Raw genomic sequence first — 17,601 nt, 5'->3', positions numbered from 1 at the left:
TTTTTTAAGTCTTGTTGATTTTATGATGTTTTGTTTGCTACTGTATACATATATATATAGACCATCATATATATTCTGAATGTGTAATTAAAAAGGGATATTTATAGAATTTAATCAGTGCCATATCTGAAAGTATATTAATTATGGTTAAGGATAAGACATGGTTTGTCAGCTCTAATTGTTTTTGAGGAATAAAGGTTTTTTTAAACCCTATCACGGACTGTCCCTTTGAACAAAAGTTTTCTGTATACAATAATGTAACAGCACACATGCTAGATTAGACACCACAATTAGCATACCTCTGGTATAATATAATTTTTTACATGGGTGCATCACTTTTACATTTGTACGTTGATGATCTTAATTAAAGTATAAGCGAATATAATAGTTTTTGAGAAGAATATAATAGTTTTTGTCTATGGCCACCAAGCCAAATTTTGGAATACTATAATTGTAATAATAACAATAAACTTTTATTTCATATTCAAGAGGCATATACACCAAGAAGGCTATATTTCGGGAACAGAGATAGCTAAGCTACCAAGTAATCTCTTTTTATCATCAACATCCAACATCCAACATCCACACTTAAGGAACATGCGTTTGGATCAACAACATGGTCTACTTGTATGTAGAGAGTTTTTTGGTATGAAGTTATGTACAGAGTTGCATCAAAAGATGATAGTGACCAAAACTATAGATAAAAAAAAGCACAAAGACCCAAACTTGATGATAAAAAACCAACAGAACTTGCCAAAACCACCAGGGAAGCCACTCAAAGGCCCATGTTGTTATTAATGTTGAAGTGCGTGCGCATCTCTTCTGGAGTCTTGCCTATCATCATATCCGCTACAGTCTTACACGTCGGGTTAAGAAGTCCAGTGATGCTCAAATAGTTAGCAGCCTACAAAACAAATCATCAAAACTACTCCATTTTAACTCAAAACCAATCGTACCCTAAATCGTATTTGATCAAAAACCCAAAAATTTGATACCATCAAAGGACTCAATGTTTACTCAAAATCAATCATTACTCAAAATCGTATGCGATCAAAAACCATCAAAAGACTCAATATTTACTCAAATTCAATGATACTCAACTTTGACGAACTCGGAGTCCCAATTCTTGAGCTCAGTGTCCTCGGTGTTTCCATAGATATCCTTCTCACTGGTGTTAGCTTTGTCCCACTCTCCATTAATGTTCTCTTCTCTCTATCCTCTTCACCATCATCAATGGCTTTCTCTTTATCCTTCACCTCCTTCATCCTCCTTCTTTCCCTCCGTCGCCGCTTTCCTCCTCTTACTGTGCTGCACTCGTTTCTGACGATTGTCTTTCCTCCAGGAAGTCTTCAGCTTCAACTCCTAGGCGAGAGCTCATAGCGAGAAGAGTTTGTCATTGTGTTCTGCAAAAAAAATAGAGTTCATATGATTGTGATGAATAAAACGATGAGATTTTCAGAAGCAAGACTCACCTATTTATATATGTAGATTCACCGTCTGAAAGCAAGGTGGGAACATTGAATGAAGAATCGTGGAAGGAGTGGGGGAAGGGATGGAGCTAAGAAGAACTTTAACGACACTGATTGAATCTGGTTGAGTTCTGTAACGTTTTTGATCTCCCATTGCAGGAGGGGGAAGAAATCATGTATGTTGATTGTGGTGACAATCAAACAACGCAATTGATATCCTTCGATTTGATTCCTCATGTTGACTGCAGCTTTGGCGGACAACAAAGAACGGGATGAAAACAAATTCCGAAGACACGTGGGTTGAGAGGGTTAGGTCACTTGCTATCGGCCTGGGTTTCATGAGATTTCTATGGTTGCTTGATATAACTAGATGGACACGTGTTAACTCGTGAGGCTTCGACTTTATGATGTGGTACTGACGTGTCCTCACCAAGATAGAGAAAACATGTTTTAATTATATAATAAGATTGTTTGTGTATTCTTTTTTTTTCCGGCTTTCTGTATTCTAAAGTATTAGTTCCAAAATTTGAAAACAATAGAACAAAATAGTAAACTTTATGATAAAATAATTTATCAACGATACTTAGATTTCAATTGGCCAATTTTCGTCAATTATTTTCTCACTACATGTCTTTTAAAATATTTATACATTTATTTTTGTAGTAAATTTGTAATATGGTGTATGCATTTTGGATTTGATTTCATTTATGTAAAATAAATATTTTATAAAATAATAATCAATTTTTTGTTGAATGAGTTAGTGTTTGATAAAATAGTGTGAGTAATTTAAGGAAGAATTTTTTTGCTTAACTAATTTGAGTTTTATGTCAAGCACTAAATTAAAAAAATGAGTGAGAAAGTGTGATTTGGAACAAATTATGACAAAATTACTTTTTTTTTGTCAATGAGAAAAATTTCTTAAACTACCATTTTCCTAATACATGTTTTTATGTTTACCTTAACCAAATTTATTCTTAGTTTTAAAGAGATAAATCTTACTATATATTAATTGAGAAGTTACTTAATTGACTTTTGATTATGTGTCTGTAACAGGGTGTCTGTAACAGGTTAAGTTTTAAAAATAGTTATAATTTAATTGGTTGTTAACATTTATTAGTTATTATTTTAATCATATCTAAAAATAAAAGGTAACTCTAGAACTAATTAATACAAATTACAAAATAACACAAATGATATTACAAATAATGATTTATGGTAACTAATTGTAAAATTAGAGAAAGAATATATATGTTTTATCAATTTATTTATTTTTATCAGTTAGTTATATATAATTAAATAAAATACTTTAGGACTTTTTAGAGAAATAAATTTAATGGTTATATATTATTATGGAAAATAATTATATTTGTAGGTAAGGAATTATTATAACTTTTATGTTTTTAAAGCCCACACAAAACCGTTTATGAAAGATCTTTCATGATAAAAGCCTCCAATCATTGTATTGGTCATATTGGAGTTAAAAAAAAAAACACACACTCTTTTTTTCTTTCTCTTGAGAGTTAGAGTATTTTTGGTTTTTCATGTGTTAAACTAAAATATAAAGTAATTCTATTTGAATTAATTATAATATTTTTTTCTGTAAGAGAAAGATTTTTTATGACTAAGGTTTATGTTTTTGAACTATTTTAAATCTCACATATCTTCTAAAAATATATACTGAAATTTTTGATTATCCAAATACTTGAAATTAAAATTAAAATTTTAAATTTCTAATTATTATTCAAAAATTATAAAAGTGTAAATATAATATATATTTCTTTATATAATATATCTACCCGCAAAATTTCGGACAAACACCTAGTTTAAATTTAAATGCCACATAACCAAAATCAACGGTGTATAAACCGTACATTAATTATAGAGCCCACTGATTTTACTTTGAAATATATTTCATTGTTCTATACTCGGATATATAACAATCAATGATCCACTCCTTCGATATTATACAATATTTATTGTTTACTACTCGGTTTAATAAAAAAATTAGAAAAGTTACTATTGAATAAACACATTCACTGCTAAGTCGTTCTATGATTTTATTGAAGAAAAATTTGACCGCTAAAAATCGTTTCTGAAATCTAGAACTTATAACACATCATACCGTCTCTGATATCATGAAGATAAGTTTGACCCTTAAAGAACCTATAACATTCGTTGGTATGTGTTGAGTTTCGAACAAAACATTACTTTGAAATTATTTGAGACAACTTGGTATGCATAATGCTGAAAAACCTTTATTGAAGAACTTTACTCATCATAAAAATAACTCATTATAAAAAAAACAGTTGGAAGAATCATATGTGAGAATGCGTTCGTCATGAGAACGACAACAATTGATTACAATAAAAAAAATTACACTTTATTAAATCAAAAATGAAAAACTTTACTGTGAATCATAAAAAAACAATATTATATAAGCATACTTTGGAGCAAAACATATGTTTTCTGGGCGATTATAACTATATGTCACAAAAAAGGATATTAAATTAATGAAATCATCGAGTATTAAATTTATCATATATATTTATATTTGGGTTAATACAAGTTTTTCTACCAATTGGATTTTAGACTTATTAATTTTTCAATTGATTATTATGATGTTACGTAAGCTAAATTGACATTTTAATTAAGAGATAATTAGAGTTATTTTTTAATTAATACAAATTTAATATTACAATTTTTTTAATGATTCTCTATTGATATATAGGAGATTACTAATTGTATAATTTTCAATTTGACGTATATAATCATTTATTGAAAGAGATAAGAACGTACACACTTAAGTAAAATACACACAAAAAAGGGACAAGAACTATAAATTTTTGAAAATCAAACATTGCAATCTTTACGCATTGTTCACTAATAAAATGCGTTATAAACAAACAGATTCACAAATCACAAGCATAGAAGAGTTTATTTTTAAAATGGTGGTTTAAGCATGTTTCTTGGAAGCTTTTTGTTTCTCGAGTTTCTCGAAAAGAGAACCATCATAGACAGCTCTCACTGTATCTTTGTGCAACAACCCGTTCTTGTCTTTGCATAGATAATACAAGATCTTCCACTCCGTAAATGCAGCAATCCTGTAAATTTTTAATTCGCATACTAGTATCTATTTAGAATCAAGTCCATACAATTAAACCGAAATGAACCAACCCGGTTCGAATACTCACGCTCCTTTACGATCATTAGCCTCTTTGTTTGAGTTGAGAAGTTGTTTGAGTTCCTTGTTTGTCAATGCATCGGGATGTGTCTTTGAATGCTTAGCAAATATCTCCTCGAACTTCGATTCCACAAATCTCCAAAAGTTTGATTATAACAAAAACAAACAAAATTAATAAACAAACTTAATAAACACAATACACTTTTAAAAAAAAAATACACTTTATCTCCCTTTCTTTTGTAATATACATAATTAAGAGTATTTTTGTTTCAAAATATAAATTATTTTCCCAGTTCTATATAATTTTCATATTTATTAGATACTGCACAACTAATTTAGTTGGAAAATTTTCAGAATCAATTGAATTTATAGGTTTAATTAAATATTTGAAGGAAAACAATATTTTCACATTTTTTCTTTAGTCAAAAAAAAAAACAACTATTATAAACCATAGAAGATATTAAAACTATTGGATATTAGTAATTTAAATTGGAAAATTAAAAAGAGAAGGAGATACCTTCCATTCTTGTCGTAAACGCCTGAATCACTGCCATGTTTGGCTAGATGGATATTCTTTACCTCTATCGGAAATGATATCGAGAAACCTTTTCCCTGCAAATCAAAATACACATCATTTTTAAAAAAACTTTTGTAATAATGTATTGCAATTAGCTGTGTCAATCTTTAATTTTTAACTGTATTAGTAATAGTTAATTTTTAAATATACCGGACGAGTTTTGCTGCTTAGACCCATATTGATGAACAGAGAAGCGAATGCCGACAAGAGATATCCACATCCAATTGCTCTAAACCCTGTATTGTTTTGTTTGTCATGTTTCAACAGTAAAAACATCAAAAACGTACTTTAATCACAGATGAGAGTCATAAGAGCCACACATATATACAGAAAACAAAAAGATCTCTAAGACAAATCTATTTTTAGCTTTTACGAGATTAGTTAAGACATTTGGTCGAGTTTTATTACAAGAAGAACGTACCTTGAAATGTCTCTGAGGGATAAACGATGCCATCTTTGTTCCTATCAAAGAAGGCTACATGTCTCTGTAAGAAGTTATCTTCTTCTGGCACAAATTTCGCTCCTAAGAAAACAAAACAAAAACCTTTTAAGCGACCGATTTTGTTACGGGTGCAGATGCAGAATCACAAACTTTAAGTTCAGAATGTGAATGTAAGAAAGAGTACCAGAGGATGCAGAGGAAGCCATGATCAGAGAGACGGCAAAAAGGAAATGGTCGAGAGAGAGAGAATGAGGTAACAGAAAAAGGTGAAGAGAGAATGGCGAAACACACGCTTCTTTTATCCTTAGTTTTTTAATCTTTAGAATTAAAAAATATATTGATAATAATGCAATCAAAGATTCAATTCGATGTGTAATTTATTATAAATTGCATACCAAAACGTGTAAGGGATTGGGAAGCGTAGGGCATTTGTTATTGCCCCATTCATGCACCACGTAGCTTTCGCTGATACCATCCATGTATAGCCCATTCCTTTTTGTTTGACTTCAGTTTTCCTAAATAAAATTCTCAATTATCTATATATCTATATTAACCGAGAAACATTACTACTTATTTTTGTAGTGACGTGTCATCACTATAATGATTTCTTAAAATCACTAAAAAATAAATTGGTCCACCAAATTATATACTCCTTCCGTTCCTAAAATATCCATATTTTAGAAAAAAAATTTGTTTCAAAAAAAATATATTTTATATTTTCAATATATTCTTTGTCAATTAATAATAAGAAATTATGACGTTCAAGAATATTAATTGCATTTCTTAAAATATTATTGGTTTAAAAATATAAAATTACAAAAACATATGCATTTATAGCTAAGTTTTAATATGTTTTACTAAAAAGTGTGAAAATTTAAAACATGGACATTTTAGGAACGGAGGAAGTAGTAAAATTTTATTAAATTAACCATAAATTCATTATTAATGTTTTTTTTTCTAAATAAAAGTTATGGAATTGTCTACTATGCCTAAAATATATATGGTAATTAATGATTTTGAATAATAAAAATTTGATAAAAATTAGTTTATCTTCTATCATATTTGTTTAATTTTAAACTATTAAAATACATTAAACAACCACATTAACCACATAATAAATTTTTTTTTCCGTATATGTTATATTTTAAATTTTTAAAAACGATTGTAAATTATTAAAACTGTTAAAAATCTCACATTTAAATTTTATGATCTATGATTAAAACTTTTGTTATGACATGATTAAAACTTTTGTTATGACAAAATACAAATGATTATAAAATCATATTACTAAAAAGTTTAATTTAATTAATTATTAAGATTAAAAGATATAATTTAAAAGTCTCATATATATGTATATATATATATTGCTTTAAATTAAGCTATATAGCATAAATACATAAATATTTTAATTTTGAAATTTACTTTGGAAAAACATTGACAACTTAATTTCAAAAATTTATAAACTACTAAAAATATTAATATCACAATGAAATTTTGTTACAAATGATCAAAAAACCATATGAGTAGAAATCATCATTTAATAGACATTAATATTAAAAATATACTATGTATGTTAATATCATTTAAATTTAATTATATATCCTCTCAAATAAAAAATATTGTTTGGATTAATAAAATTAATTTATATGTTCGCACCAATTATTTATATATATAATATTTACTGAATTTTAATTATTTAATATATATTTATTATTTTATAATATGTAAAAACATATAATACATAAAATAATTTTTATATATAATGTTTTTTATCTTTATTAGAGCAAAATTCTCAATTATTCAACTCGGAAAATACTTTATGTTTTAATTAACTACTCACTATTTGCTTTTGTAAATATTTCAAAAATAGTTTGACACACGGCATCAGCCTTAACTTCTTCTTTTTTTTTTTCCTGGTAAAACTTCTTTTTAATCAATCGTGTTGATAACCTTTCATGTGCATCTATGGATAACAAAAGTTGCCGTTTTTGTCCGTCTCGCATAGCCGTCTGTCGTCGTCTTTTGTAACAAACTAATGAACTATTGTCGCACATTATCATACTCAGTTTCAAATTAACGTTTTTAAAACACATTAAAACAATATTTTACTCAAAAACAAGTTTTTTTTTTTGGTAAAATATTAAATTGATTATACCAAATTTTCTGTTTTTTTAACAGAGATTACATGAGAATACAAGTAGCGGAGACATTAAAAAGTAATCTAAACACCAGTGCTATACTCAACAAACTAAGCAAAGTAAAAGACTAGAAACAAGGTTAATAGAGATGGAAGCCAACGAAGCAAGCTCGAACTAAGGGAAATGGTAAGAACCGCACGACAAACAGGTTGCCACGAGAAGAAGAGAGATGGGTGCCTTCAAACCCTGATGCTACAACTTCCTATAGCTTCCGGAGCGCCTACAGAACACTCACCACCCCAAGAATCACAAGCACAAACATACAAACCAGCACGAGATCAACATACCCTGTCGGCACGAGGCAGAGAAACCATCCGACGATGTCGTCGTTCGGTCGAGACTTAGAGATTACCGCCTCCAAACCTCTTAACTGGGACTGTTACACCCGTTGAACCGAGAGCTCATATAGAGCAAGCAGACCGGACAGGACCCCCACCTCCAGAGCAGTTTTACCGAGTGAGAGAGCAGCCTGAGCGCCCAACTGAAGACCTGTCTCCAACCAACCAATACTCCATTGCTTCGACCGAAGCTAAGAAACGTTGAGCAACCGCACAAAGGAGAGAAGGATAGCAACGGTGAACGCCACACCACCGGAAAATCCAAGCTTTGAGGAGAGCAAACCTGCAAGACACCTCGAACACGGGGCTGAGTTAACACATCTCCACGCGCCGCCACTGGAGCTGGCTCCTAGCAGGAGAGGAAACTCACCACCAAGGAAGAGCTTCACGCGCAACCACCTCAGACCATGGAAGATACAAAGCTTGGACAAATAACTGAGTTATAAAACCCAGATCCGAGACCTAGAGGGCCTCACCGACTGACCACGCGCCGCTAACCGAGAACACGTCCAGATCTGCGGAGAAAATCTTCCGAGCAAAAGCACTGAAACAGATCTGAGCCGAAACCACAGAGAGGGGCACATGCCGTCCTCTAGTAACTCCATCTCACCGGGGCCAGCGCAGATCTACTCAAGATACTTCAGATCTGAACCGGGAAGAGACCTCGACGCTTCACCTCTGCCGCAACCAGAAAAAAGACCACAGAGAGAACAAGAAAAACAGAGAGAAAGGAAACAAAGGGAAGGGTTCCGACGACTGCTAGAAGGACGGCAGTCGCCGGAGCCGAAACGGCTTACGGAAAAAAGGAAATTTTAGAGAGAAGGAAGAGGAAAAGTTTTGAGAGAGAGGGAGCTTAAACCAAAACAAGTTTAGAATCAGTTACAAAAAAAACAAGTTTAGAATAAATCGATCACATGAGTAATGAGTTATATGTCATAAACATATTTTATTGATGAACTTATACTCATCACTAACGAGTCGTTTATTGTATTGTAATTCGAGACAAATAAAATAGTTTTATTCAAAATAGTGTTAAAATAAGTTTTTAAAACGAAAATATTTGTCTAAATGACAATCAATAAAAACAGACGAATTTAGCATTTATAGGTTTATATATTACTATTTTTCTGTTCAAAAAAAGTTTATATTTAATACCAATAGAATGGGATCGGATGAGCGCAGATTATATATATTTATATATACATTTATAAAGAATCGTGCTTTACATTACCTACCCGCAAAGGATACCAAATTGATGATAATGCAACTATGGTGGGTGTGTTTAAGAAAAAAGTGTTTCAAAAAAAGCAACTATGGTGGGTAGATATAATTAAATGATTAGATTTATAAAGTGCTTTTTGTAAACAAATTATTAAGAGTAATATATCACACATGTATCTCTTCTTATGGTGATATCATCGTTTTCGTTGCTGTTCTATCTCTCTTTTATAAAGAAAGCCTACAAACTTTAATTATTGAGTTTTTGACTAGTATGGATGACTAACATTTTATCATTTGAATTCTTATTATGTTGGCCGATCGGTAGATTGATAACAGATTAACAGTCATGTGATATAGACTTATAGTCGTTATGAATTATAAAATACAATTCTTAAGATTATAAATATAGTAAATTCTGCTGATTAGCCATCTTTAAAATTCACGTTTAGAAGTTATGTTTTGCATGAAAGAAATAGTTTATGCTTACACATATACTACTAACTATTGATCTGGACAAGATTATGGATTAATTTTAAAAATAATTAGGTTAAGATTCGCAAGAATGAATATTGTATATAGAACTATTTTTACAATACTTGTTCAATGTAAATTTGAAAATTAAATATATATATATATACTATATAAATTTAATTTAAATGATAATATATAATATTAATATCTATTAAATATTTGTATTAATTTATTGTTGCTTTTAAAGTTTAAATATTACATATACGAGAAAACTAAAATTTATTATATGATTAATGAGATTATTTAATTTATTTTAATAATATAAATTAAAATTTGATATAAAATACATAAGTTGTTATCAAATATTTTATTATCCAAAATTATTAATTGTCATATATATATATATATATATATATTAATCACATTTGATAATCCCATAGCTTTTATTTATTTATTAAAGAAGAAAGAATATTTTTAAACATTAATAATTAATTTTATGATTAGTTTAATAAAAATATAATATGTGTTTAGATAGATGAACCTAATTTTATAAGAATTTCAAAAATCATTCTAATGATATCATATGGCATAGTTCAAATGTTGCAGTGATTTTTTGTTTTTTTTTTTGGGTAAAATGTTAAATTATTATACCAAGTTTTAAATTTGTGACAGAGATTACACAGAAAGCTTGTAGCGGAATGCAAAAAGAAAACTAAACAACAAATCTAGACCGAAAGAATCAAACCCGCAGAATAGCAGAGCAAAGCCGAAAAGCCAGATTAGTAACGAGTCAAGCTCGGTCCAGAGAACCATGGTTAGTCGAGAACGGGAATCGGGCACCGCGAGCTACCGGAGAGAAAGGCGCCCTCAAACCTTGAAACAACGGTTCCTACAGCTTCCGACTACTGTGCCTAAACCAAACCCGGACAAAGAAACCGAGCACGAACAAACCCGAAACACCAGACAACTATATTTCCGACGGCACGAAAGATAACCACCAAGCGACGATGCCGTCGTTCGTCGAAGAGACCCGGAGATTGCCGCCTCCAGTTCCACCCGCCGTGACCGTTTACACCCATTGAACCAAAATCTCATATATAGAAGCGGACCGAAAGATGGTTACCTCTCCGGATGCACAACCGCAGGAGAACGAACCGCTCGCTAGACCAACTACTGCACGGCTAGAGAACAAGCTCCACACCAACAGAACGAGGTTGACCCAAGAGCCGCATACCTTATTGAGAGAGTGATGAAGACGTGGAGCACTCAGGCCACAGCAAAGACCAAACCGGATACACCGGAAACTGCTCTGGAGAAGAACAAGAAGAACAAGGAACTCGCCTAATACACGCGCCATGCCACTACAAAGCACCGCCGTGACCTACGCACGTCGCCACCAGACCACACCAACGACGGAGAGACCGAGTCGGAGAGAGCCCACACGCGCCTCCCGGAGATCACCCGAAGAAGCAGAGAAACAGATCTCAGATCCGCGGAGACTGAAACCCTAACTGAACCATACCAAAGAACCCCACCACCACGCCACTAGCCGGAGGAGAACAACGACGGCCAGCTTCTCAACAAACACCACGCTACAACACTCAAGCCAAACGCACAGCAACAGCGTAATAAAACCCATTCCGGACAGAGCTCACCAAGCCTCGAAGAGACAGAACTGTGGAGGAGCAAAAACACCGTCCTCTAGTGTTGCCACCTCCAAGGACTGACCGCGACGCAAGGAATCTCTGGATCTGAATCGGAAGTCGGACCACCGCTGCGTTTGGAAGCCGCAGAAAGAAACAGAGGAGGAGACGACGACGAGGACACAGAGACGCAGACAAAAGAGAAAAACACGAAGCAAGGCACGACGGTCGCCTAAGACGCGGCGGCGACCGCCGAGAGGGAGAGAGCGGCTGGAGAAACCCTAGGCGGTAGAGAGATGGGAGAGCGTTTTCAATTTTAGAGAGAGAGCGTTTTTTTTTTTTTTTTTTTTTATAGAGTTCCCTTCCGTTGCAGTGATTCTAAAATAATATATAAGTGATTTTGTTTTTATAATGTGGTTATAGTTTAGAGAAATTTTAAGTACTTTCTGTCAATAACAACTGCTAGAAGTGGATAGGTTGTGAATGGTTTTTCCACTGATTGGATTTACGAAACAATTAGTATGTCATGAAAATGAAGAGAGTTTGTAAGGGTATATACAGTTTGAGACTTTTTAAAAAATATTATACTTTATTCGTCTTCTTCCCCTTCACTTTGAGATTTGATTTTAGTAGAATATATTTTAATAGACTTTAAAAACGGTGTTAACAGTTCACACGCATTGGATGAGTGCATTAATCAAAATGTCATGCGTAAAGCCGAGTGCAACGGATTCTTTATGCTTCGATCTATTGTCTTGTCCAAAGCCAAAGGCTGGTGTCTGGTGATGACAACGCTACAGCCTTTTTCCACACATTCACATTAGGTATAGATCGTTGCTTCTACAAATTACCAAAAAGATTCCCTTTTTATATTACAATCCATTTTCGTTATTATACTATTATTATTCTACAAAAAAGAAAAAAAAATCACATCACACAAATCAGGATAAACAATCTAACGGGTAATAATAGAACTAAGATCGACCAAATCTTTTTTATTGGTCTTGCGATAAAAAAAAACAGTTTTGGACCATTAAAAATATATTTCTATTACGACATTTCCAACAATAACACCAAATTTAGTTTTAAAATCACACTAAATTTGATATTTTAGTGTCATAATTATTTTGCCATCTCTAACAATAATACCAAATTTTATACCAAAAGTAATACTATATATTATTGGATATTTTCAATTTTAACTTTTTCAACTTTATTATTTGTAATTGATAAATAATTATTTTATCACATTTAGATGATTATTTATTTATTTTATTTGTAAGTGATAAATGATAATAGTAATTTAGTTATTTATTTTGAAAAAAAAAATAAAAAAAAAAATATTTTTAGTTTTTTAAATATCTGAAACTAAATTAAAAATACAGATAATACAATATATTTATGTTTAATTATAATTTAATAATAATTGAACTATATTATTATATATAACATAATAAAGTAAGTATTTTCAAGATTTGGTGTGATGAATCACATTACACCAAATTTGGTGGGATGGTATCAAATTTAGTGTCTTGTTGGAGAAAAAAATCATAAAATTACACTAAATTTGGTGTTTTGGTGTCTTGTTGGAGATGGTCTAAAAGCAATTTCATTTTTTAAGTTGGCAAGATTTAATTTAAAATTTGAAGATGTTTCTCTCCAAAATAAAAAACTTCAAATTTAGTTTTAGATTTTTATAATTTTTTTAAAAAATTTATGTATTATTTAATTATTTTCTAATTGGAGGGAGGGAGAGCATCAGAACAGTGACCACACTACCGTGGCATCACCGGAGAAATGGTGAGATCTAGGTTACAAGCAAGAATTAAAAATCAATAATTAGATTTGAGGGAAAGAAGACACAGGAAGCACATCCTCCTCTTCCGGGTGAAAACTGAATTTTTATTTTTGTTTGTAAATTACAAGATAAAATTGTAGAAATATTGTATTTTTGTATTCTTTTTACAACAGAAATATTGTTTTTTTGTTAATTGATGTAATAGGTATGTTTTCATATAATTTATTTTCATTTTATATTTTGATTAAATGTGTATTGGAACATTGTTTTGTATAATACTTCGTTTTATTGTTATTAATATATTTAAGTTTTGCATTAAGATAAAAAAAATTACAAAAGACTAAAATGATAATTATAAAGTTAACAAAATTATTTGAAAGATAAATAATGGAAAGGACTTAAAATTTTTGAAATTTCAAATATGAAATTTTGAACAGTAAAATTTGAACTTCAAAAATTTAAAATCGCTTTTGAAGTATGAAAAATCTTCAGATTTGGAATTGCTTTTAGAGATGCCTTTACAAAAAAAAAATGAGAATTTGCATCCTCTACACATAAACTTACGACTAATTAGCTATCTACCTTTTACACTATTCCAAACTGTTAACATTTTGATAATACTATTTTACCCTTCTCCACATTATCCTTTCTCTCTCTCACCCTCCCAATCTCGAACCCCAAATCGCAACCCCCGTTGAATCCCAATCTCGAACCCCAATTCATCCGTTGAATCCCAACCCCAATCGCAATCCTTGCCTTTTTTCCCATTCATCAACCCGAACTTTGAAACCGTCACGAACGGCTTCTCCCAGCACCGTCACTGGGCAGAGCTTGCGGACTGCTCCGCGTTATCCAAATCGGAGTCGATCTTCGACGCGTCGTCCGCATCCGCAAGCTACTTCAAGGTCAATTACTTCGCCGTCGCGACGGCGATCGTCGGGTTCTCCCTCTGACACATTCATTCTCCCTCGTCTTCCTCCTATGCATCCTCGCCTCGTGGTTGTTCCTCAACTTGTTCCGGTCCTCCGATCAGCCGATCGTCGTCTTCTTCGCACGTTCTCCGATCGCGAGACGCTTGGGTGCTTGATCTTGCTTGGGTAGAGAATATCGATCACAGATCAAAGAAGGGCTTTTACGTAACTATATATATACAGTATATACCTGACACACTAAGTTTTACTGTATATGGTATATTGCTAATATCGTGTTCTTCTTTGGGTTTCTACCAAATTGACTCAAAAAAAATTAGTAAAAAAGTTATTTCAGAACTATTTATTAGATATCGGTTTAACTGACAGCTGCAGTCACTTGGTACTTTTGTTGTCTTGTAAAATGTATGGTTACTGCAAGAAGTCAAGAGTAGATAGAATGCATCTACACTTGCATGACTAGAAACACCTGCCATGATTCTACCCAAATACTGTATAAAAGTAATATGCTTTCCCACCCTCCCAACTTTAACTTTTTCAGCTATCTATGCAAAAGTCACTTATTTTGATGCCCTTTTTTCCCTCAGATTGGGCCACACACACACAAAAGTAAAGAAAAGGTGAGCGAGGAGAAGACCTAGAGTTTATTAGGAATTGATATATTATCATAACTAGGATTACATAATAGATAATCAAATGGGTAGGATTAAGATCGTCTCCAATGACACACTATAATTTTTTTCTATATTTCACTCTAAAATAGAGTAACTAGATGCCCTAAGGCCTGTAAAAGAAAGGAGTCCGAGGCAGACAATGTCAAAGCATTAAAATATGATGTTTTTATATACACTGTTTTTGTCTCTATAATTCTCTTACAAATTCCTCATGTTTGCTTTTTGCTTCACATGACACAACATTTCACCACAAGCCCCTTTGGGTCTGTTCTCCTTTCCTCACTACCTGATTGTGAGACATTTAGTATTCTGTTAGAGCATCATTATCCAGGGTTTCTTAAGGCGGGGTTCTTAGGGAAATATAAGAAACTATTTCTTAATTTTTAACTAAAAAGTTAAGAAACCGTTTCTTAAAGTACTTTTATATTTCCCTAAGAATCCTTTCTTAAGAAATCCTGGATAATGATGCTCTTAGAATCTAAACCGGGTATGTAAGAAGTTACCTTGTCAACCCAAAGATTTCAAAACCAAATACAATTCCTGATGCCAATTAAAAGAAATTTTACCTTCCAAGGGTTGAGACAACTTGCGGTTATGGGGTGACATCATCTCTTTTTTAAGCTGCATAAGCAAATCTTCTATTGTGTATTCTCTTCTCCAGTTGGAAAGCATAGGGAAGTGACTTGGTTCGACCTGATGGTTTTATTTGACACAGCTTGTTAAAAAACCTATGTATGTTGCTGAATTATGCAAAACAAACTCTCCTTATCACACTTATGTTGTTAGTTGTTGAAGCTTACCACTCCATTATCAGGGTTAACGCAAGACATGTTAATCCGGGTCTGGAACCTGACAGTAGGTGGGCTTTGTGGGTAGTCTTTTCCACAACAAAGCTTCAGCTGAAAGATTTTTCCTTCATAGGCAGTCTGATAATTCACATCAAACAAAAACATCAACCAGATGCCAAAAGTGGAAATATATATTTCCATTTGGTCTCTCTGTCTCATTTACTAAAACTGGTATAAGCTCCATATAGTTAAACGCAGCTAAGGAGTCATTTGCAGTTAAACCCTAACATACTATTGGATTCATACCATATAGCAGAAACTTATATTTAGACAAGGGAACATTGAAACAGATCATGTTGCTGTAGTAATTCAAAAACTGTTTGCATTTTTTCTCCATTTAACACACATATATTATATTAACAAGGGTACGATGTAGGAAGAAACCAACGTACACTATGAGGACCAATGATGGTGCCAGTCCAAGATTGCATGAGAATATCGTCAGCATCATCCATTCCATAGCTGACGGTACCGTCTCCGATACCTTTCTCACCTCTTTCAAGCTCTTCTAACAATCTAAAGTTTCTTGGAACTGCAACCGAAAAACAAAGGTTATAGAATCTACCAACCATTTACAGATCATAAAACACACAAAACCCTAGATTTCTCCAAAATCGAATTGAAAAAAAAACACGTCATGGAAAAAGGATTGGAACTTACCAACGACCTTCTCTTCCTCCGAACCCATCGCCTAAGATTGTAGACGGAGATTTATTATGTCCGTTATCTGAAGGCTTCCGACGGCGAAGAGTATGGGAAGAAAGAGGAGAGAAGAGAGAGAGTCCTACCTAGTGTTCATAATATGGAGAAATAATGGAAGAAGAAAGGGAGATGGTCAAGTGTGGGTGATCTCACGCTCGTTATTCTGCAACTCTATTTTTAGGAGTATTTTTATTACATCCCCTCAAATATCATTTTACTCTCGACGCGTGTGATAACATGCTTCATTATTCAATTACTCCACTAAATTATTCAATTTATGAATTATTATAGCAAATCAACAGCAGATATGGAATTATCATAACCTAACCCCACAAAAAAAATCATAACCGATTTTATGCTTTTTTCACTATCACCAAATACGACACTAACCAAAAGCCAAAATAATTAATAGAACCTACTACCGGTTTGGCTTAGAATAGTTTTTTGTTGGAAAAAAAATAGAACCATAGCATTATCGAACAATAAAGAACCAATAAAAAATCTACTGTTAAAACAAATAAATACTCTTACGTTACACCATTTATTAGAAATGGAAAAGGTTGGATGATTGTATTTGTAATTATTCAACGTTTAATATACAAAACTAGCAATGTTTTCTCCGAAAAGAAATGGACGAGAAAAATAAGCATATTACTGTTTGCTTATTTTTTATAAAAGGTATTTACTCTTCTACAGTAGACGCCTCATGGTCAAATAATTTGATTTATTAAGGAAAATCATCGAACCAAAAGAAAAAAACAATAGAACCAAATATATACTCGTTCCTTAATAATAGATTTTTTAGAAGAAAAAATTATTTCAGAAAGATGTATTTTTAGTGTAATCTATAAAAAAAATTAATTGACTTTATTAAACTACTATTAGTTAAAATTTATTGAAATTAAAAAAAAACGATACATTTGTTATGATAATTTAGTGTGTTTTCTTACTACATGTGAAAATATTAAAATATATATTTTTGTTGAATGGAGAAAGTATTCCCTCGGTTCATAAATATAATATGTTTAGGTAGAAACACACATATTAAGAAAACTACTTTTTGTCTAGAAAATATAATTAAAACTATAAATGAATAGTATTCAACCAATT

The 17,601-nt window shown here is 32.0% G+C and overlaps 2 protein-coding genes across 3 annotated transcripts; both read right to left on the bottom strand.

The window, feature by feature from the left end:
- Positions 1-702: 702 nt before the first annotated feature.
- On the bottom strand, positions 703-6,163 carry LOC103852674 (probable peroxygenase 4). 2 transcript variants are annotated; one of them, XR_004455334.1, is made up of 8 exons: positions 6,065-6,163; positions 5,854-5,986; positions 5,649-5,750; positions 5,378-5,463; positions 5,168-5,262; positions 4,661-4,786; positions 1,473-4,592; positions 703-1,403 (listed from the first exon to the last, which is right to left on the bottom strand). XR_004455334.1 is itself a non-coding variant. In XM_009129569.3 (7 exons), exons 1-7 carry the CDS (start codon positions 6,146-6,148, stop codon positions 4,423-4,425), a joined length of 774 nt encoding a protein of 257 aa, XP_009127817.2. In that variant the 5' UTR covers positions 6,149-6,163; the 3' UTR covers positions 4,214-4,422. The 2 variants fall into 2 exon arrangements, 1 of the variants encoding a protein (XP_009127817.2); XM_009129569.3 differs by lacking the exon at positions 703-1,403 and having other exon boundaries at positions 4,214-4,570.
- A 4,369-nt stretch (positions 6,164-10,532) lies between these two features.
- On the bottom strand, positions 10,533-16,702 carry LOC103852673 (ubiquitin-conjugating enzyme E2 variant 1B). Its single transcript, XM_009129568.2, has 5 exons — positions 16,450-16,702; positions 16,182-16,321; positions 15,742-15,867; positions 15,508-15,634; positions 10,533-15,227 (listed from the first exon to the last, which is right to left on the bottom strand). The coding sequence occupies exons 1-5, from the start codon at positions 16,475-16,477 to the stop codon at positions 15,169-15,171; spliced, it is 480 nt and encodes a 159-aa protein (XP_009127816.1). The 5' UTR covers positions 16,478-16,702; the 3' UTR covers positions 10,533-15,168.
- Positions 16,703-17,601: the final 899 nt, after the last annotated feature.

The sequence above is a fragment of the Brassica rapa genome, chromosome A02 (genome assembly GCF_000309985.2).
Source record: "Brassica rapa cultivar Chiifu-401-42 chromosome A02, CAAS_Brap_v3.01, whole genome shotgun sequence".
Classification (NCBI taxonomy): Eukaryota; Viridiplantae; Streptophyta; class Magnoliopsida; order Brassicales; family Brassicaceae; genus Brassica; species Brassica rapa.
This window is presented reverse-complemented; position numbering and strand designations above follow the sequence as displayed.

Coding starts and splice junctions, on each gene's coding strand:
- LOC103852674 (XM_009129569.3), bottom strand. CDS start 6,148: ATGGATGGTATCAGCGAAAGCTACGTGGTGCATGAATGGGGCAATAAC. Junction 5,751..5,853: donor GGCTTCCTCTGCATCCTCTG/GTACTCTTTCTT, acceptor TTGTTTTCTTAG/GAGCGAAATTTGTGCCAGAA. Junction 5,263..5,377: donor TAAGCAGCAAAACTCGTCCG/GTATATTTAAAA, acceptor TTTGATTTGCAG/GGAAAAGGTTTCTCGATATC.
- LOC103852673 (XM_009129568.2), bottom strand. CDS start 16,477: ATGGGTTCGGAGGAAGAGAAGGTCGTTG. Junction 15,868..16,181: donor CCATCATTGGTCCTCATAGT/GTACGTTGGTTT, acceptor GTGAATTATCAG/ACTGCCTATGAAGGAAAAAT. Junction 15,228..15,507: donor GTTGTCTCAACCCTTGGAAG/GTAAAATTTCTT, acceptor TCTCACAATCAG/GTAGTGAGGAAAGGAGAACA.